We start from the raw sequence: 23,118 nt of genomic DNA, 5'->3' as shown, positions 1-23,118 counted from the left end.
ATCCTCCTTTTCTTCCTAATAGATACTGTACACCTTTTTTTTGCAAGCCAAATATGCCATCATCTCATTCCGATATGTTCTTCAAAGGTTTGCATCAAACAAATGGAAATACAGTTCACTGCTGGGAATATTTTCAATGTGCAATTATTTGTAAACCTCAGATCCTAAGTACTTGCACATTATTTAGTTCACATCCATTATAGTTTATAAATTAACAGAGGTGTCATTTGTCTGTACAAAAATCAATGCATATTTATGAACTTGTTTATTCAAATAGATTTACATACACATAATCTAAAGACACAATACAAAATCTGTATAATTTAGGCAATGCATCACAAGAGTGACCAAAAAAACTCAACACACTTACTTGGCAAAATGACACAACGTATTTCTTGTGACTGAAAAAAAAAGTAGCCTTTAATACATTTATTTATTTTACTAAATGTACTTGAAATGTTTTTCCTTAGCAGTATTCATTATTTCTTTTTGTGTTTCATAGTTATTCTTATTTATTTTTTCCATTTTATTTTTACACCAAGGAGACTGCAGTCAAATAACACTCAGCAACCGATTTCCTCTCTTTGGACTGAAAAATTAAACAGATACTAAATTATGACAGTGAATTTAGAAAGGAGGGCTCCAAGGGCTTGAAAGAACATGTCTGAGATAATATGATGCTTCTAAGAATATTGCAATCACATCCAAGCAATCACCGAAGCGTGCCATGTAACTACCTCCTCAGCTAATATGCTTTTTTCTCCGTGATGACTAATCATGTTCTATTAAACAGCAGTAATGCTGGAAGAACTCAACTATACAAGTGTAATGAAGCCAGTATTCTCCCTGGACAGATTAGCTACAACTGATTTGACACATACCATCATAGGAGCTTCAAACCTGACAAACTCTGTGCTTGCTTCTGATTTATGCCGTCAAGCTCGTCGGAGAAGAGAATGAAATCCAAGTGTTCCGTTTGGTAGAGGTGAAATGTACTGATGTGCTTAACTGTCAGTTAAGGAAAGTTACCATTTCTTCTTTCCTCTCCTCTTCCTCCTCCTTTCTTCTCCCTCCACCCCTTCTTTCAACACTTGTAGAGCCTCTGCCTGAAGACTACTAGTAAAATGGTCCCATGTCATGTGCTATAATTAGAGACCTCACAACCACTCTCTCTCACAACCCCTCCCTTTTTCAGTTTTCCTTATTCAAGACCCTTTATTAAAATAAAGGGTTTCTGCAGCCCCCTTTTCTCCTCTGGTCCCTTCACATTGTCCAGATGTGATTTTTCTGGAGAGGACAGAGATTGAGGGGAAAAGGGAGATGGGGAGGTATAAGACTCACAGGTCAGAGCTGGGAAGAAAATGGAGCAATATGAGGCTGTGGATGTTACTCAGGTCAGTGAAGAAATGAGTAAGTTCCTCAGATGATGGTGGGCATTCTTCCACTGCTGTTGTTCCTGTTATTGTTCTTCCTGGACAAATTGGGAGTAGCCATCAGGACAAAGCGCTCATCAGGGCAGCCATACTGCAGGAGAACATCAATGCATTCCTGGCCTGTGGCTTGCCTGGCATAGGCTAAAGCCGTGTTCCCATGGGCATCACGGGCCATAACATCCACGCCATACTGTGGAAAAAACAGATGCCATTTGAGACCCTGCTTCTAACAAAACGTTAAAATGGAGTGAAAAAAACAGCACAACTACAGCTGAGTTTAAGGGGAGGGGTGCGACAGACAGAGAGAAATACTCAAAGATAGACGCTCCTTATTTTAAGGGTTTGTAAATCTGAACATGACAAACATGCTTCATGCACATACAGCTTTCTACTGGAAGATCCTCACCTGCTGCTGGTCCCGCAAATAATCTCTCACCATTGCATTTTATGTGGATTTCCCAGTGTGTGTGCACCTATCCCTCTCCCATGCCTCGCTCCAGTTTTTACCACATTTAAACAGATGTGGCGAAAGACACATTTTGCAAGTGGTCTCCAAGAAGGTTTAAGTGCCATCATTTGAAAGGAATAGAAACATTCAGACTAAGGAAAAGAGGGAGATACTTTGAGCACCCCACTGGAGTATGCTCCTAGCAATATTTTGAAAGGCCATATTGAAATAATGTTTGCTAGACAATAGAGAGGAGCGAAACGTAACTCAGCACTGCATACCCAACACCACAAGGCAGGTACTCACCCATATTAAGAGCTGAACTAACACTACATTTCCTTTCCTACATGCCAAGTGAAGGGCTGTGCGCCCATCCCCATCTCCGCAGGTCTCATTCACTTCTTCCCGGGATCCATGGGCCAGGAGCAGGATGACAGTCCGCAAGTCCTCATCAGCTGTCGCTTGTAGCAGATGCTGGCCTAAAGAAAGTTCCAGGCACTGCAGCGGGGCAAGGAAGAGCTTCTGTTCATATTTAGCACGTATCCAGCGCTCTTTTTCTTCCCTAGAGAAGCAAAAAGAAACATGCCATTCAAAAACCGGTTCCATTGCCCGTGTGTGATATATATTCACCTTTGGAGACAAACAATCCAAAAATACACTGTCATACCGAGAGGCTAATTAGCAAGAAAACATTTTCTTCTTGTAAATGTCAGCAAAAAAGCTTCTCTCAGAAACATTTCCTTTGCACCTTATACTTGTGATAAAGTTTATGACACCTAAACATTTCTCACCTGGTTGTACCTGGCCAGAGAGCTACATTACATATTGAGTTCATGTACCAGCCTTTCACCTCCAGGAACTGAGACTCAAGCATGCCTTGGATCACAAGTGGAACAAGTTTGGTGCCATGCAGTTTGGCCTGGGTCAGCAAAACCGGCCTCCTCTACTCAAGAGAGGCCCAAGACTGGAGCAGCCAAGCGGCGCTCCAGGTCAGGACTGATACGTGCTGGTAAAGCTACACAGGGGAAGTGTGCACAGAATTTGCCTGTATTGGGCCTAGATGTAGCCATTGGCAGCACTAAATTCCCCCAAGTTCACTCCCATGAAAAAACTGACTCCTGCTCGCATCTAAAGAAAGAAAAGGGAAATCAATGAAAGATACTGCCTTGCTTTTTCAGGCTGGAAGATTCGGCCACTGAACAACAACATCCCAATTTGTTTCAGAACGGGAAAGAGGTTCAGGAGGTTTTTGTTTTTTTAAGGAAAATCTCAGGACTTTGAAACATCATTTCCTCTCACCATACCAAGTAAGCACCAAAAAGCTTCCTAGATACAGTTGTATTGTAGGATAATGCCACATTTTACAAGTAACTCCAATTTCTATTAAAATCTTTTCAAAACACACTGATGTGCTTTGGGGGATCTGGTCGCAGGCAAATTCCCATTTATAGGTGCCCTTTGCCTAATACTTCAGGTATCTACATAGTGATCTGTCTGCCCTGTGAAAACCACATACAGCGCATAGCAGGAAAACTACTTACTGGTGACATTTTTTTTCCTCTCAGTACAGAAAGAAAAGCTCTGTTTACACCTTTCAGCCGTGTTTACACTACTCCCAGTAATCTAGTGTCAGGTTAGCCCTAATCTGTTTTTAAATACTTATGTAAACAGATAGTTCCAACAGCAGATCTGGATTAGTTTTGCATCACTTCCTGGTACATGTGGAGTGACCTTACATTGACCCCTCTGGATGCTTTCATGCAAAGCTTTCCAAAGCATGCACTTTTCTACACAAATGACAATTCAGCCTATAACTATGCAATATACAGTCATTTTTCCCCATAAAGAAAACGTTTTTCAATTTATTCCAAAAATTATGGCTTGGACAATCCTTCAAATGGCCACCACACTCTGAATAATATTGAAAGCATCTTGGGTGCTGAAAAATATTCACCTGTGATGCTGATGCTTAAAAGTACATTCTATTTTAAAATACTCAATATGAGAAAAATTTTTTGAATAATGTTAAAATTGTGACACAAACATACATTGACAGGGAAAGTTAATACTCCATTTATCTTGTGCTGTTGTGTACAAATAAAATCAAACCCAACACGTACCAATGCTGTGAGAAGGATGGAATAGCATAGCTCCAGCTGCCTAAAATGTCATTAATGTTGTGGAGTTGTGTCACATGATGCCATTTTGCTATTCTATACACTCTTAAAATAACCACAGATGGTTGTAAAACTATTATTTATCCAGGTCTTGTACATCTCCAAGTCAACGGAGTAAGCAGGTACTGTTCTTGGAAAGCCTCATTTAAAATGTTTTAATATTTGTTAAAAATAAAAGTGTGTATAATATACCAAGTATTTTATAAATATATAATTTACCCTTACAAAATGGGCAGGACTCCCAGATTAAGTGAATTTCACAGCATTATTTTGGGACCACTGCCTAGGTCAGGGGACAGTCAATTTATCTCTCTTAAAATCATACATCCAATTTTTTTTTCAAAAGCTGCTTCTACCCATATGCTCCATAACAAAACTTTTAAATCTTAAATGTAAGGACTGAAAGGGCACTGAGGACCGTCAGCAACAGCAACCTGTAGTTGTTTCTGCAATAGGTGGTAACGGTCCCAATCCCAGCTGTGGCATCAGTTGTGGGAACCGTGACTTGAACAGAAGTTGCTCTCTGTTCAGAGAAAGAAGCTGTTTTGAACAAACCTTCTATTCTACTCAAAATCCAGCTATGAGAAAAAGGAGTTTTGTTTTGTTTTTATTAAAGATGAGCATAACTTCAGTATGAGCCATGAGAGTTGATACCTTAGTGCGTACAGAAGCAGCAACTAAACGTGCCAGGATCAGCTGCAAGTTTTCAGAGCCTTACGCTGCCAAAGTTTTACAAAATTCATGAGAATGGATTTTATGTTTACACTATTTTTTAACAGTTTGTCTATTTTTCCTCCACAGCATTTACATACGCTCCAAAAGCAGTTTTTACAGAGAAACATTAACTTTTCTAAAAATGTGTATCTTATGCAAAGGGGAAAAAAGGCTGCTTGAGAGTGATGGACAGGTTTATCGGACAAAGAGATGGTGTCATTTTAGGACTGCCTGGGGGAATCAGGAATAAGCCATTAAGCTCCAAACTGGGACCACATTATCACCCTGTTTCAAAAAGAGTAAGGAGGACAGACCACAAACTTGTTAGGTTATTATGGGTAATCCATTAATAGGGTCTGTCTATGGGGATGGGAACAGACCATCCACTCTCGCTGTCCTGTTGGCTTAGGGGGGGAGGCATAGTGCAGGACGCAACCGGTCCCCTTCAAAGATTTCTACTGCTACATAACCTGGTGACACAAACCACTTTCTCACTCTCTGACTCTTACTGTATGCTGTGATCAGAATTCTGTACAACCGTAGTAAATTTGTTGCAGAGCTGGGCAATGGCTGGAGTTACTGGTAATCCAAGATATTCAGGAAATGGGAGAGTGGCAAGAACAGGGTTCTGCATTCTATCTTAGACTCTGCCACTGTGTCATGTCATTGGCTTGCTGTGTGACCTTGAGCAGGTTACTTCAATCTCCTCATGTGTAACATAAGCATAATACTCACCTACCTCCTATGGGTACTGAGTCTCTGAATTAATTAGGGCCAGATTCTGCCACCCTTGCTCACATTGAGTAAAGCCTTGCTCTATAAGTAGTCCCACTGAAATTAGTGGGACTATTTGTGGAGTAAGATACAATTCAGGGTGTGTAAGCGTTGCAGAATCTTGTCCTTAGTGTCTGTAAAGCACCTTGAGATCCTCAGATGGAAGATACTTCAATGTCAATAATTGTTTCTAGTTTGCAAGACTATTTAAAAACAATTCTAGACACAGTAGTTATTGGGGAATATACTGGCTAGCAAATGTCAGCCTGTTATATATCTAGACAGACAATAGCTATTTAAATACACTCCTGATGAATAACCCAAACTTTCACCTGAATACCACATGATGTTAATGACAGGCCTGGTTAAGGATTCCCAAAATTCCACTTGAGGGTTCTAGCGGAAAGCCATGTGAAGAGCAATCAGTGCAAACACAAATAAAAAGGCTTTAAATGTTTAGCACACCCTGGGGCAGCTCATTTCTGACCTCTGATGGCAAGTGAGGTTCCAAACACAACCAATGGGCAAAATGGGGCACAAGTGAGACATTCCATTTGGGTATTGCTATAGCAACTCTCTTTATTGGCTGATCATAGTCTGGAGCTGGCAGTGTGTTCCCCAAACTCCCCTGGGTCGGCACGTTCACACTTCAGAATTATTACTCTTTTGAGTGAAAATCCAGAAAGCCTCACAGACATCCTCTCCTGCTGTATTTCCCCTAATACAGGCTCTCTCCCCTTTGGTGTGCGTGATTTAATTTAAAAGGGAAAGTTCTCAGGATTTTCCTGGAAGACTATTTTGGCTCCACTGTGCCTGCTCTCCCTAGGAATTATGACACTAAGACATAAATACTGTAACTGTTTCTCTGATGTCACAATTTCATTTCTGGGATCCACAGCTTGTCCTGGTTGAGCTTTCATTTTCCCAAAGGAAGGCCAGTCCAAGAGCAGAGTTGTCAGCAGTAGATCACTTAACCTCATTCCAATCCCCTGGAGGACCACTGTTCACATCCCCCGTTAGCTAATGAGCTAAAAAATGAATGATTGGAACGGTCAGCAATAAGCAGAAAGAGGAGGCATAGTACTTCATTTCAGCCTGTGCTGACATACCTTTAAATAAATCAACTGCATAAGAGTGAGAGGAAATGAGAGAAAGAGCAACTAATCAGGAGAAAGACACTGAACCAATCCCTACAAATAAATGTGCAACTGAACATCTGCTAGTAAATATTTTTCTTCTTTTCACGTGTAACCCTGTTAATCCCTTTTCTGGGTAACCTCGCCTGTGCTAGGGACCCCAGATGTAGCCCTAGCATGCCAAATCCTAATCTTAAACAAAATTAGCTTGCTTGTTTACTGTGACTTCCAAAATTCATTAACATACTTTTCTCTGGATCAGAGAGCAGGCCAAGGCCAGCTCCTGGGAGAGGTTACAACATGATGTGTCTGGATCTTCTCTAGCTTGCCTGACCCAGGAGAATGCATGTGCCGCCTCTCCCAGCAGGCAGTGATTGAGAAGGACACAGCCTTTCTTCAATGACCTTCAAAATATAGCTTACTTGCACTGTACTTTTTTTCAAAAACATGTGCACAGGGTGGATTAATAATCATCTACAAATTAATGGATAAACAAGCAGATGTACAGTAAATTAAATAAGGTGGTGCTTGCACCTTTTACCTTTATTCAGGTGAATACCAATCCATCTGAACCTAGTTTACTGATATAACCTTAAAGCCTTGTTGTCTATATAAAGGTCTGATACAACTGAGTAATCATCATCATGTTGTTCCTCTGTGTCAAGGAAGTGATGATCCACTAAGCACCATCCATTTCCTTACTTTAGTGTGTCTCCATCATCACTGAACTCTAATCCACTTTAGTGTGAATAATGAAAATGGTGCCATGTTTCTGATACTGTAGATGAGCCAAAGTTTATGAGAAATGGAACAAAACTCAACCCTCGGTTTATTCTGATCTAATTAGGTGCTTGCTCCTCAGGATAATGTCCAATTATTTAAATTACTCTGCCAGCCACATCAGATCACTATTATGGAAACATAAATACCAGGGATTGTAAGGGATGGGGACAGAGTAGGTAGGATGAGAGGGCAGAAACAGCAGAATTGTTTAAGACACAATTATTTTGCTTCATGAACTTGATTGTGTTGTGTACTTGCATGCTGGAGCATAAAATACTCATTTAAGAGTCCAGACTCACTTCTACTGCATCATTTGGCTCTCTTTTTCCTATCAGGAATGCAAATTTATATACCTGACACAGATCCAGGTAAAAGCTTAATATTGCTGGCATCATTCCTACTCGCCCTCCATACATTCACTTCTACGTCCAACCTCATTTCCCGTCCTCAAATGTACTAAGTAGAGAAACCCGAAAGCAAGATAACGAAATAACATGCACTTTGGAAGCAGAAATAGTGTTAGTATGGGAATTTACAATTCGTTGTTTAGTCAATACAGTATATGAGAGGAAAGCCATGAGAATTCACCAGCCCAGGCATAAAAATCTATGAGCTCCGTCTTATTAAACTGATAAGAAAAGAAAATTATATTCTAGTTACCTATTATCTAAAATTATTCACCCCAAGTAAGTAGGTGAATGGAATGTTGCAAGGTTATATTAGAAATGCTACAAAAAGTGGGAGGTGGTTTATTGCATCAGGAAATCACTATCACGCCTATTTCAGGTACCAGCCAAAATACAGAGTGAGTCTGCAGAGTCAGCATTTTAAAATGTATTTTTATCTTCCAACCTACATCCCCCAACCTTACAAAAATACGTAAACAATACACCTCCATTGTCATAGATAATGCTCTATCTGAGACAGTCTCTCGGCTCTCACTATCTTTTATATATTTGATAACTCAAACCTTAGCACCGTGTGTCTGTCCCATTTATGGCTGCATATTTAAGGCAACAAGTTTACTAATGTTTAACTTCTTGTAACCTGGCTATCTCAGCATGAGTAGTCCAGCCTTGCCAGTCTGTCAGAGGTTGACAAGGATAATGCGTCGGTTCCAAGAAAGTGAAGTAAACCCCCACCCCTTCAACACCCCCTAAAACTGGCTTTACATGCGTCTCCTGGAGTATCCCAGGATGTGTCATTAACTTAGTGATTCAGTATGTAGGGAACATGTATCATACAAGCAAAGCGGCAGCCTCATCATAAACTATCTTGGCATTAGATCATGCTGCAGATTTTCTTTACAGAAAGCTGTTCAAGACATTACGTTTCAGTATTCGATAAATTATCACCTGGGCTGATTGGAATTTGCAATGCAGTGTTTTGGTAGGGAAAAGCAACGGAGCAAAGACATTTGGTTGGAAGGGTGAGGAGGTAGGAGGCAGTTACAATTTTTTAAAAATTTTGACTGGAAGCGGGGGGGAAGAGAGGGTAAGAAGAATGGGCTAGCAGCAAGGAATTTCCAAAGTGTCTTCCTGCCTCTAGCAAAGCAGGAACTGGGAGGAGAGGCATGGAAGAGGAGCTAGGAACAATATGCTGAGAAAACAGAGGGGGCTTCCTCTCTCTGCAGGAGAAGACCCCACTCTATTGCAAAGTAAGTGCTTAGCAGTTGACTGCTTCCTCACATGCATGCCTTCTCTCCTAGGCTGCGTTGCTAAGGGGGAAGGAGCACAGGCCTGCTAGGGATGCAGGCCCCTGGCTAACAAGGGGGCCGCAGACAGCAAACAAAGACCGATGGCTATTTATTCCTTAATTACCAAAAGCCTTTAAGAAACTGGCCACTGTAAATCCCACATGCCGAGAAAGGGAAGCAAAGGACAAGGATTTATGTGCACTAGGGCACAGAGGAAATAAATATTCCTGTGGCTCTTGATCAATATTATGAGTGTTTTGCCAAGCTGCAGGGTGTTTTATGAACTTTAAGGACAGAGAAGGATAATTAAATAAATAAAGTCAACCTATTAAGCTTATTACTCCTTACAAGTTCCAGTTAGATACACCAGGCAGATGAAATAGGGCCATGTAGAAAAGCTGTGGACAGGACAACATCCAAATGTACTGCGGCAGTAAGCAGACAAGCAGGGCCTACAATACTTGGCCAGTGAGCTCAGGGCCAGTCAATGCAGGGAATCTTGTTGAGAAATGCTTTTATTCTCTGTTGAGGGCAGAGAAGCTGTCTGGATGAGGATGGTGTTCAATCTATTTCCAGTTTACTAGACAGGAGAGGTGTAACATTCATAATGCAGTGTTACAGAGCTACTCCAAATTCAAGTTTATTCTCATTTCATAATGAATATGAATACAGGCCCAATTTCTCATTAATAAAAGGCCTATTTTTCACATGGAAATGCTCCCCCCCAAACTTCATTTATTTTTAAACAAAGAGGGTTTCACACCAAAAGGATGCAAAAGACACATTTTCTGATGTTTTGGAAGTTTCACCTGATATTTAACAAAACAAAAAATCATTCATGAGAGATTCAGTAGCCCACAAATCAGAACATTTTTCTATCAGTAACTCCACAACTATACTTAGTACTTCAGTCACACCCTTACAAACTTGTGTTACAAATTTCAGGAGCTCCTAATAGCAGCGATTTCTTATACAAGCATTCTGACTTGAATCATTCTGTCGGTTTAATCACCTATTGAAAGCTACCTATAATTTAATAATCATCCTTTTGATTTTCCGAAGACACCAGCCCCACATATCTACTTCGTTTCTGACACTCTGCCACTACCCAGGTCTTTCAAATAGCTGCATTTCATGTGTTTTCAAGCTCTGTTTTTCAATGATGCCATGAAATAACCTGAGCTTCCCTCAGGTGCTAGACAACTGCTGGAGTTACTACTGTATAACATTAATTACCAGCCTGGCCAGGACATCAAGGCTTACTGACATGAAGTGAACTGGATAAATATACTGTAATTGTGGACTCTGCTACACTATATAAATCAGCAGTAAATGTAGTGTTTTCATTGCAGCACACACCACTAAACCTAATAATTTTTAAGGCACATTTGATAAAATATATCACAGCTGAGGATTTCTCTGAATGTGATTAAATAAAAGTCACACAACATAGTACAGGGAACACAGCAGATACTAAGGAAAGCTTTCTTAAGTTATCAAAGACAAATGACAAGGTTGTAAGTGTGACAACTATAAACCCTATAAATACGTTAAGTCTTTTCCTGTTTCAAATCTAACCATATTTTCTGTCAGACATGCACTTCATAAACCACGAGGCCTTCCAGAGCTTGTATCTTCTCATCGAAGCCAAAACAATTAGTAATTTTTAGACTGTACCTGTACTACCAACAGCTGTAAAGAAAGGAAAAAATACAGCGAATCGTAACACTTTTCAATGCACAGCTTGGAAAAATCTGTAATAAAATGAAATTAAACATGAGGGAGGGGAGGAGGGAAGGGAGGGATGGGTGGCTTGTGGGCCACGGAATCATTCAAACCCAGACCACAACAGAAGTGAATAAAAGTGATCTTCCAATAGCTGTTTGAAGGTGCACAGAAATTGAAAAGAGTTGGTGCCACCAGAGCAGTTCCTAGCAGACAGATGTCCCCACCCACCACACATTCCTGAGCGCCCCCTGCCTCCCATATTTGCTTTTCTTGCAGGCAGTGTCATCACTAGGAGGCGATGGATGTATACAAGGGACACAGAGTACATTATTTCGTCTCTCATAGAGATGACCCCCCACTAAGAACGGGGCTGAGGCACGCTGTCAGAGCAGCATGGGGAAATTTACATTGAAACTATGTAGCAGCCCCTATAGATAGAGCCTGGCCAATCTGGCAACTTTTAAGCATACTAAAAATTACTTAAGAAGAAGAAAGTCACCGAAGTTATTTTACAGCGGATACACCAACAAATTATAAACCCTGGAGTACATTCTTGGTGATTCCTTAGACTTTAGTCCATCCTGTGCTTTGCTGCACACTGGGCTACCCACATTTGCCATCCTTGCCTGTCAACTGCCCTTCTCTCCATATCATCCCATTTCATGTTGAGGTTCTTGATGTTGTTCAGAACTGTTCGTTTCCATGTTATTCGCGGTCTTCCCCTCTTTCTTCTTGTGCTTTCTGGCTTCCTTTCAAGGGTGGTATTTGGTAAGCGTTCTTTTTCCATTCTCAACACATATTCCAGCCACTGATTTCTTTTTAGGGTTTGTGAGTAATTTTTCTGACTTCTTCATTCATCTTCCTATCTCTGTATGTTATTCCCAATATTCTTCTCAGACATTTATGATGAAATGCGTCCAGCTTTTGCGTATCTTTCGTGTTAAGTTGCCATCAGGGCCGTCCTTAGGCATACGCAGCTGCGTAGGGCACCATGAAATTTGGGGCACCAAATTGCCCCAAATTTCATGGTGCCTTAGGCAGCTGCTGTGCTGCATACTAGCCCCCCCTGCAAGGGGCAGGGCTGTCCCTAGGGGAGTGTGGGGCCCCGGACAACTCCCTCCACCCTGTCTCTTACCCTTCCCCCGGCCCGCCCCCATTCCACCTCTTCCCCTAGTGAAAGGATTGCCCCCTGCACTCATCGGCGGCGGGAAGCGGAGCGACACGGCCCCAGCCCATGCTGCTTCCCTTGCTCTGGCCCCAGCCATGTCACTTGGGTTCGGGAAAGGACCACCCATGGCTCTTACCGGGGGCAGGAAGCAGAGCGCCGTGGCTGGGAGCTGGTGGAGTAGAGCAGGCTGGGGCCAAGTTGCTCCGCTTTCCGCCACTGCCGGTGAGTGTGTGTGGTGGGATCCCCTCCCCCGAGAGATACAGCTGGGGCTGGGGCGCGGGAAGCGGAGCAGGCTGCTCATGCCCCCCCGCTAATCCCCTGGGCCACTCTGGGCCCCACAAAAAGTGGTCCCCACAGCTCCTGCCTTCCAGACCCAGGGGGCGGGGGGGAAGTGAGCCTGGGGCCCATACAGCCCCCACCCCCCGGGGTACTGTGTAGGGCACCCAAATGTCTAGGGATGCCCCTGGTTGCCATATCTCACTACATGTTGTGATGGCAATAACAATTGCTTTGAACACATTCAGTTTTGTCTTGAGGGAGATTGAGTTGCCAGATGTTTTTGAGTCTTCCAAATGCAGCGTTTGCCTTCCTGATTCTTCTTATTTCCTTGGAACTAGTACTTCCAGATGGTACTTCCAAGGTTTGTAAAACTGTCCACCTTCTCCAGTTTCTCCTCTTCAATTTTGATTTCTGTCCCTGTAGGCCCCATTAACATGACTTTACATTTCTTTGCATCATCTCTCAAACCTATCTTCTCCACTACTTCTTTTACTTGGTTTGTGCATTTTTGTAGTCGGTTGGCATCTTCAGTGATAAGAGTGACGTTGTCAGCAAATTCTAGATCAAATGTCCTTGAATTGTTCCATTTTAGGCCATATGTTATCATTGCTGCATTGTTTTAATCCATAGTCAATGACTAGCATAAACAAAAAAGGAGACAGGATGCACCCCTGCCTTACACCTGTCTTGATGCTGAATGGCTTACATGCAGCATTTTGAGTTGGTGTAGAATGCCTTCATAATGTTGATTAATTTTGTTGGAATTCCATATTGTTCCACATTGTTCCTCTGTTTATAGAATTCCTTTTGAAAGTCTACAAAATTGATGACAAGACTGCCTTGGAATTCAGTAATATGTAAATAGAGTATTAATTGCAATGGTATGCCCACTGCATTTCATTAAACATTTATAATCTGATTTATCTAGATATCTATTAAGTATGTAAATGATAAATTTCCATTGTGTCATTTCTTAAATGCAGACTGATTGGAAATTTCAGTTTACAATTTAATATATAACACTTAGTGTTGGAGCATTCCATTAATTTGCCAAAAGTGGAAGTATTTTTTAAAGTTCCATTCAAGGGGTTGTAAAAAAATGCATTCTCTCTCTTGTTTAAAAAGCAGCATACCAATTTCTATTCTTATGCTAATTTGTCACACTAAAGGTAAACTAAAAACTGGAGACTTGCTTTGAATGAACATTTCAATTCAAAATGAACATGACAACATTTTGTGCAAATGAAGGCAGTTTTTCATCATATCTATTTATGAAAAAGTGACTATTTTAATGTAAATTATTTCAAAATCCATCAGGCTTCTGCTTTCTTGTTCATATCATTGTAGAGTTTTTTGTACAATATTTAAGCAGTAGAAAAATGTGACACAAATATTTCAATGCATAAATTTCAATAAATCTGTGCCAGGTGAGAAGCAGACCGAGGTAGTCAAGTGAGGTTCTCAGAGACCCAGTGTAATGTGGCATATAGCAGGGATGTACATCAGCAATGTACTTTACAGCAGTTCTTTCTGTGATGCGACTATCACACTGCATTAGGGATACCATAACAGTCGCTGATGTGATCTGCTTTGGAACATATCGCATCATAAACAGATGAAAGAAGAGAAATGGAGCTTTTCTTCTGCTCATAATATTATAAAGTGGATAAGTATCACAGCTATGAGTGCACCAATGCTTTACAAATAATGAAAGGGAAAAATCCAGGCTCCACCCAAGAGCTAATAAACTTTTGTGATTTACACACACAAAAAAAAGTCTCAACCAGGGACATGCCTATAGCCAAACGGATTGCACAGGAGTGATTGAGTTGAGTGGGAATGGAAAGACATGGGAAGACCTGAGCTACAGAATCTGTATACAATTTTTGTTTGAAGACTACAAAACAGAGGAGGATGTTCATATTGTGTACATATGGGCGCTTACATCGAAAGTTTAAAATCACTGGAAAATCCAAAGCTCTTGCTAATGTTAATTTCTAAAACAACCTATAATATAACCATTTGGGCTACAAAAAAAGAAAATTACCCTGTTAACTATTAGAGAGACAAGGGGGTGAGGTAATATCTTTTATGGGATCAACTTCTGTTATTAAGAGCAGGTCTACACTGGGGGGGGGGGAATCGATCTAAGACACGCAACTTCAGCTACGTGAATAGCGTAGCTGAAGTCGAAGTACCTTAGATCGAATTACTTACCGTCCTCACGGCGCGGGATCGACGTCCGCAGCTCCCCATGTCGACTCTGCTACCGCCGTTCACGTTGGTGGAGTTACGGAGTTGACATGAGAGCGTTCGGGGATCGATATATCGCGTCTAGATGAGACGCGATATATCGATCCCCGAGAAATCGATTGCTACGCGCCGATCTGGCTGGTAGTGAAGACATACCCTGAGAGACAAGCTTTCAAGACACACAGAGCTCTTCTTCAGGTCTGAGAAAGGTACTCCCAGTGTCACAGCAAAATGCAAGGTGGAAGAGATTGTTTAATATAAGTAGTTAGCACACATTGTAAGGGACCATTCAAGGTAGAGTAGTCCGCTAACACCTCTGCAGTCATAGGACAAAAAGAGGGGGTTAGTGGGTTACAGATTGTTGTAATAAACCATTAATCCAGTGTCTTTGTTCAGCCCATGATTTTGAGTGTCTAGCAGAGTAATGAATTTAAGCTCCCAGGCTTGTCCTTTGAAAGTGTTGTGCAAGTTTCCTTTGAAGACGAGGACTGTTAGGTCAGATATGGCGTGATCGCTTTGGGAAAAGTGTTCACCCACAGGTGAGAGAGTGTGTTTTTGTCTTTTATCATTTTCCTGTGTGAGTTCCTTCAAGAGAGCAGTGTTTGTCTGGTTTCACCCACATAGTTGTTATCAGGGCATTCAGTGCACTGGATAAGATATGCAACATGTTGCATAACAGGCCACTCTACCTTGATAAAAGCAGCAAAGAATCCTGTGGCACCTTATAGACTAACAGACTATCTACCTTGATAGTCCCCTACAATATGTGCTAACTTCTTGTGCTAAGTATCAGGGGGTAGCCATGTTAGTCTGTATCCACAAAAACAAGGAGTCCGGTGGCACCTGTCTCCTTGTACTTATGCTAAGCAATCTGTTCCACCTTGCCTTTCGCTATGATTCTGGGAGTATGTTTCCCAGACCTGAAGAAAAGCTCTGTGTGGCTCGAAAGCATGTCTCTCTCAGCAACAGAAGTTGGTTCAATAAAAGGTATTATCTCACCAACCTTGTCTCTCTAATATCCTGGGTCTGACACAGCTACAACTACATTGCACAATGTTCACCATGTTATAACATTACAATTTAAAAACAAATATTTTACCAGTAAAACCATCACTGAAGATTTATTTGTTATGCCTCCATAGAAAATAAAAACACTCTTTGGGAGGAAGAAAAAAAAAAGATTATACTGGCTCATACATATGAAATTATAGCTAAACAAAAAACTTCAGTACTAAAACTCAGTACTTGAGCACAGATTATGAAAAAAACTTGCATTCAGAGCAACGAGCAAATACAAAAACGTTTTGATATTGTCAATGTCAGAAGCAAAGAACAGGCACAATTTCCGCTGAAGTTTTAGTGCGTGAAAACCAAAGAATACATAAAAAATATCCAAATTATAAACGGTAATCAAAGTTTTAATGCAGAAAGTTCTCCTTGCTTTGCTGCAACTGACCTCTATAGTCTTTACCTCCCTTTCCAGTGACTCCATTTGAGACCCTTCAATCATCACTGCTTCCCTTTCCAATCCTTTACCACTTTGAGCTTCTCTCATTTCCCCTCTCAGACACTGTAGTCTCTTCTATCTTTCCCCCCAAATCTCTCTTTGTCCAGATTACCATGTCACTTTTCATCTCTACTTCTTCAGCCACTGGCCTCTCTTAACTCCATCATAATTTAATCCAAGGTTCTGGAGCCAAAACTGATAGAAGTCTGGTGGTGTATTAACAATGTTTAAAATGTCACATCACTGTCTGCCACATCATTTTGTGATAAAGCTCTATCTATTGGCATGGTAGGTCAACTGAAGGAGTGCCTTCTTTTCATCAATACATCATATTCCCCCTATAACTTAAGAGCTAAATTAGAAGCTAATGGAGTCCAGGTGCTCAGCACCTTTGAAAAATCAGGCCAGAAGTAAAATTTAAAATTGGCGTTGGGAAAGTGTATCATCCAACATTTTCTGAAAGTGTACAGCATCTCAAGTACTTCCTCTAGAAACAAAAATCAAACACACAATAACTTGAAAAGCAAAGGAATCTTAGACTCTTACCAACATAGTAACCATTAATGACTTATTTATAAAAAATAAAATACATTAATGGAGATATACCTATCTCCTAGAACTGGAAGGGACCTTGAAAGGTCACTGAGTCCAGCCCCCTGCCTTCACTTAGCAGGACCAAGTACTGACTTTGCCCCAGATCCCTAAGTGGCCCCCTCAAGGATTGAACTCACAACCCTGGGTTTAGCAGGCCAATGCTCAAACCACTGAGCTATCCCTCCCCCTTAATTGCAATGAGGAAAATAGAAGGCCTTGTGTAAAATGCCTGTCTAGTTCTGACTGCCCAATTCTCCTATCTCACACACTGTTTCGAAAAAGTGCCATGAAAATGGAATTCAGCTGAGTTCCAGTGAAGAACGTTCACAGTAAGTTAACAGATGTTGACACGCTTGTAGGCACTGGAGGAAAAGGAAAGGAAGGGGTTTCATTCTGAATGAGTTACCTGGGATTTCAGTTGTGCGATTCCCATTTACTTTAATGGGAATAATACAACTAAAAAACCTGCACCAGTCTTTGAGAATGCTCTCCTAGATGCCCCATAAGGAATCACCACAGTCCAACTGAATTTTGAAGGCTCTCTGCTACTGTTCTAGTCTAACATCAATGAAAAATTGCCAGGAGCATGGCCCTTGGTGACCATCACCCTCAGCCCACTATGCAGCTATATGTTGGGGTATTCTTTGGGCTGTCACTGTGCTGCCAATGTAACCATGCTGCCAGGAAGAAGGTGAGGAGGGAGATTAGATTGTGCTGTTGGGGGAAGAGGTGAGAAGAGAGGATAAAAAGATCTGCTTAGTTTTACAAAGTTAGAGTAGTCCCTTGGCCAAAATGTTTGGGTGTCCAACTGGAGACACTTAACACGGACCTGGATTTTCAGTGGGTAGGTGCCCAGCACCTTCTGAAAGTCAGGTCTCTCTAAGGTGACTGAAGTTGGGCATACAAAATCATTAGCCATGCCTGGTAACTTTTAAGCTTTTATGGTTTAGTAGCAATAGGCTCAGAACCTATATCGGTAAAATATGAAAAGCTAACATAAAATCTAACAGCTTGTAAGCAAAAGAAAATATGCACAGGTGATACACACCAACTGTAAGGCCAAGAAGTTCCTATTAGAGAGAGACTCGATGGAAGTATCTACAAGAAATTTCAGATGTACACCAAAATGGATTATTCTGATCCAATTTCCAAAGCAATATTTGCTTAAAAGACTTGGCTGTTGTTGCCATTTGCCCGCATAGTCTCTTCAGGGCACATTTGGAAATTATTTAAAAAAAGATAAAATGTCTCTAATCTGTTACCAATTAGAAAAAAACATGTGAATATTATTTTCTAATTTGTGACTCTTGAGTGTGTGTCTCAAAACCAGAGAGAAGTAATTGAAATAATTATGTCTGCTCCTGAATATTTCTATTATGCTCTTGAAATAAGAGGGTGGGTCTGTCTTCTTTTGCCTGATGTGCCCTAGGGCTGAATGTATCAATAAGTACATCAAAGCCCTGAACATGAACTGCCACAAAATTGTAATTTCTACAAAGTACGTACATTGGTCCGTGGCAGCTGCAGCCCAAGGGCTGCCAAACTGATTAGTTAGCTTCTAATGGTCTTTGTGCAAAACTTGGATGGGGGAGGGAAGTAATAAGAAGGGAAGGAGGAAAGTTTAACAGTAAACACTTAGCCTGCCATGCTATTCAAGGAGTCTACTAGCAAAGTGACTAATTTTCAAAGGACTATTGGTGTACAAGCTATAACCCCATGATTTATAATAGCAGCAAAGTAGATTTTTTTTTAAACCCAGATGCAGTGCGACTTGAGTGACTAACTCCTGAAAATTGGTAATTTCCTGGTGGTTAGCAGTAAAGGGCCTACCAATGAGAAAGCAGAACATGCTAATAAATTTATAGTGCGTTATATGCCAATTAGACCCCTTCAGCCATTCAAGAGGCAGTGCCACCAATCAGGTTATCATTCCATAAATGTACTCTTTAGAGCTGATCTCATCACAAATCAATCCTGCAGTTAGATTTCCAAAGCAGAGTTCTCATTAGTCTTAACCCAGAAATTTATTTGTGAAACACCACACTGGGTTATTTTACAGTTGTGTCTGTCCTTCAAATGGTAAATAATAATTCTGAATACCACATTAATTCTGTACAGAACCAGATTTATTACAGACTTCATACTTGGGAGTTTCACCGTCATTCACAAGCCATCCGTGAATCTCTTGGTTAAATTACATCCTTGTATTTAATCATGCACCATGTATTATTCTATCAATACAGTGACTCATATTAGATCCATCATCTCACACTTTTTTTCTCACTATGACACCCAAAAGTGCCAGATACCCAATAATGGCTTAGTTTGGCATCACAGTCAGCGAGGAAAAAATCAAGTACAGAAAGAAAAAAAAATCCAGTCTGGTTTCCGCCCGCTCAATACATTTTCTGCTCCGGCCACTGTTTTTGATACCCTTTGGTGCGTATATCTATACAAGAAACACTGTATTTTGGATTACATAAAGTATATGCTGAATAAGGCCACAGAAAGATTCTGGTTTTAACTCTGACTCAATGCAATATAAGATGCACACAAGTCAGCATTCTAATGTCCAAAGCCATGCCAGACTCATCAGTTCACGATCGCACTGCATTGACATGGATCAAGATGCTAATACGTACGGGCAGTACAAGGCACCTTAGATTAATGATTCGGAGCACGTTTTCCTCGTACCTTCCTTCTTTTCTTTCAGCAGTCTTTGAGATCTGAATCTGACAAGGGTGTCATGTAAACATGCTGTTATATCACTGTATGGGCCTTTACATATTTCATTTCAAAACTACTTGCCAGTTGTGCTAGCAGTTGATCAAATCTGATCTGATTGAACTAAATGTTACATGATTTGCCTCAGTAAGTGTAGCAGTAAGTTCTGGCACATGCTAACAGCACCATCAGCAGACAAAAACCTAACACGGTTATTGCATCTCACTAGTTCTTGCAGCCTTACGCTTATGGGGGCTCAGAGGAAAGTCTCTGGAATCTCAGGAGCCTGCTCACTGAATTGCTACCAATGAACAAATGCAAACTCTTTCTACCATCTTCCTCTATAACTTGCAGTAATATTAACAAGCTGTGAGACCCCACGAAGGGTACTAACCTCCTGTACAGACCTGAGTGAATTACTGATTTTTTTGGTTTGGTGGCCATACTGAAAGATCCCAAAAAATGTTTGGTTCCTGCCTAAGCAAAACTGAATTTTTTCATTTTTTTTGGCTGAAACAAAAATGAATTTTAAAAAAATGAAATGCTGAGAAATGACATTGTGTTTCCTTTTAAACAAAATGTTAAAACAGTTGAAACAACATTCTGACTTTTGCAAGTTTTTCCCCTTGTTTTTTATTTGGTTGAAACTATCTGCCAAATTTCACCTGACCTCTCAAATAGTTTCAGTTTTCATTCTTCAGTAAATTTGCTGTTTGCTAAAAAATGGTGCTCTGCTCTACTCATGTGGACAACTATCGTACAATTATAGAATTTCTATCACATAAGCAAAATGGAGTTCACTTAACAGGGACTGCATGGCTCAGTAGTTTAGTGATGGGCTGAGCCTTTCACTGGTCCAGGTTGGTATTGAATTAAAGTCATTGCACTGTATGCAATCCACTTTCTGCCTCTCAATTGTTCTCCAAAATCCATGTTGCCATGAAACAAAAACAAAAACAACAAAAAAAAGGTGTCCAGCCCTTACGGTAATAAAGACTTGAAAACATGGGGAGTATACATCTATTCAGTGTTCTTCTCTTTTTTAGCACACAAGCTGAAACAATAGCTATGCAAGGTGAAAACTGGCCCATTCACTGTGTTTACACTGAAACCTACAGATGACAATTTAAATGTTAATATTAACTAATTCACTGCTGATAATTTTAGCAGAATCATCACACTCAGGTGCTTATCCTACAATTCCAGACTACCTCCCCCATCCTCACTTGCTGACAAAAGCTCCAGCTGTCTCCTACTACCAGCTGTCCCAACAACTTTTACAATGCAGTTATGCATTGCCAATATGAAGGCCTGTGGGTATGAAAAACTGAAAGTATGTGGACAGCACGAAACATGTCAAATTTATTGCCAAGGGAAATAACAGTGGGGCAATTTTACTGAATAGACTCATCATTTCTCAACTTAATTAAAACTTCATTTTAAAGTTTAAATAAAGCTGCAGCAGATATGCCATTCTGCCATGCCAGAGGATCTGGCTCCAGCTTGCTGCATTGCACAACGGGCTTTGGTCATTACATATCATATGTTCTGTGGCCTGTATTAAATGAGTTAGTAGTTTTAGTCCTGTTCCTAGGGGACAAAGATGACATTAAAAAACCCCTAACGTGACATCCATATGATATCCTTGTTTGCAACCTTAGCACTGACTGACCATGAGCTAATTGGCCAAGGGCCCCAAATTAGCCTCCTATCCCTATGCTAGAAAGTCCAAGTGAGGATTGAAACTCATTAGTAGGCAGTGTGAAGAAGCGCACATTTCTCACAACCTATCTTGTAGCTATTCTGCAGCTACAGAACGTCAGTGACTGCCAGTCGGATAGCTTTCAGGAAGAAAAACGAACACACTAAAAAAAAACTGAAAACAAAAAAACAAAAAAAAAAAAAAAAATTTTTTTTTTCTCTCTCTCTCTCTTGTTGTGTGGCTGGGAGCACTAAATTTCAGTCTTCATAAGATTTTATTTTGCTTGCTATTTTATCCATTTTAAGCTTTGCAGAGCCTTTCCATATAAACATACGAACACTGTCACAGATGCCTCGGCCTTGGGCTGTCACCTGCATTTTATTTCTACTTAACCTCTTAAATAACTTTGGAATGCACTTTGTCCCCTGATGGGCACCGTAATGAGATCCAACTGTCAATCACAGCTCCATTAGTGTGGACAGACTTTCACTTCCTGAAACAATTTATTGGATTCCCAGAAGCAAATGGGCCTTCTTCCTTTTCAGCCCTGTTTTTAGGGGAGCTATTCAGAGGGAGTGGGTATCCCTTCTGTTCCTGCTGAGCTGCCTTTGTTTCCTCCGTTTACTCATGAAAACAGTTTCCTGAGTTTACCCACCTCTTCTGTCCTGGGTAGGCCAAGTGTTTGCCAAAACTTTTTTTTCTTCCTACTGCTCAGTTCACCAGCGCTATACAAAACCCACCAGCTGTTTCCAGCTCCTGGCTAAGGGAGAAAGCAAATTTTACTGTTAACCCCTTCCCAACATAAAGGTACTTCCAGAACTGGAACTTGTTGGGTAATGGTTTAATTTCATGCTGAGACTAGAAAAGATACTAGTACAATCAGAGGCTGCATTTTCCTTATGAAAAATTGACAGAGTGGGATTCTAAGGTACCTATTTTTAATTTGTCCCTGCTCCACATCATTTTAGTTTGATGGCTGCTTTTGCTTTCCTTATCTTCTCTTAGTTAAATTCAAATTGCAGCTCAAGATAATCTTACTGATAAAGGATAAAGCTGCTTTATTTGAAACACTCTCTTTAAAGGAGCGTTTTTATTTCACTGCATGTGGGCAGTTCTTATGGGGTTTGTTTGCGATTTGAAAAATTGTTTTGATGAGATAAAAACTTATTTTATTTAAAAATATTCCAATTTTGCCCCAAAGGAATTTAAATGGTTAGTTAATCTTTCTGCTTCAAGAACAACCCACTGAGTAAATACAAGGGCTCAAGATTATATTAAACAATATTTTTTCTACCACCACTGGTCTTGAAGAATCAAATACACTGCAGAACTGCAGTGCAGCCTTAGCAGTATGCCCTTTTAGTATAAATCAGTTTAACTTTTAGCCTGGGAAAAAAAAATTTAAACAAGAGGATAGTTATCTCTAGCCTTCTGTGATTCTCAAGTCAATAGTAAATTGGGGGACTCGTTAGTGCCATAGAGATCCAATCAGGATGAAATTATGCAGTCATGTAAGAAATAATATCTATTAGGCTAATTTAATCAACGAATACTTTACAGATGAATTAGAATGCAGAATCCAATTATTTCAAACATTTGGACTGTCAGCCACTGTGTTTTTTAAGCAGAAGGGAGGTTTAGGGAACCTTTTTAAAAGGCAGTGAATGAGGTGCACTTATAACAGGAGAGCTTATAACAGCAGAAAACTGACAACTACAATCAGTACCTTACACTGATCAGACAGATCGCACCCAAGCGGGCCTAATCTAACCATTCTACCCAGCCTCTGCAGCACATTTCTCCTGTATATTGGCCCAGACAGCTTGATTTGCTGTCTCAGTGACTGATAATTACTGTCTCAAGTCTTTATAATTTCCTCTTGCCACTCACCCTTTAAAAAAAAGTGTTAAAATTCTTTTGCTATGGTATTTCTTCTTCTTTGGTTTGTTTTAAAGGTAATATGCATGCGAGAAGGGTGTTTCTGTTTCACAACTCCCCATTG

General features: G+C 40.6%; 1 protein-coding gene across 12 annotated transcripts in view; it reads right to left on the bottom strand.

The window, feature by feature from the left end:
• Nucleotides 1–242: 242 nt before the first annotated feature.
• Nucleotides 243–23,118, bottom strand: part of AGAP1 (ArfGAP with GTPase domain, ankyrin repeat and PH domain 1) — a 634,072-nt gene continuing 611,196 nt past the window's right edge. For all 12 annotated transcript variants that reach the window (XM_039494096.1, XM_039494092.1, XM_039494099.1 and 9 more), the window contains 2 exons: nt 2,188–2,443; nt 243–1,623 (listed from right to left, as the gene is read on the bottom strand). In XM_039494096.1, coding sequence (XP_039350030.1) covers nt 1,420–1,623; nt 2,188–2,443 — 460 coding nt within the window. In that variant the 3' untranslated portion in view covers nt 243–1,419. The remainder of the gene's footprint in view (nt 1,624–2,187; nt 2,444–23,118) is intronic.

The sequence above is a fragment of the Mauremys reevesii genome, linkage group 11, assembly GCF_016161935.1.
Source record: "Mauremys reevesii isolate NIE-2019 linkage group 11, ASM1616193v1, whole genome shotgun sequence".
Classification (NCBI taxonomy): domain Eukaryota; kingdom Metazoa; phylum Chordata; order Testudines; family Geoemydidae; genus Mauremys; species Mauremys reevesii.
This window is presented reverse-complemented; position numbering and strand designations above follow the sequence as displayed.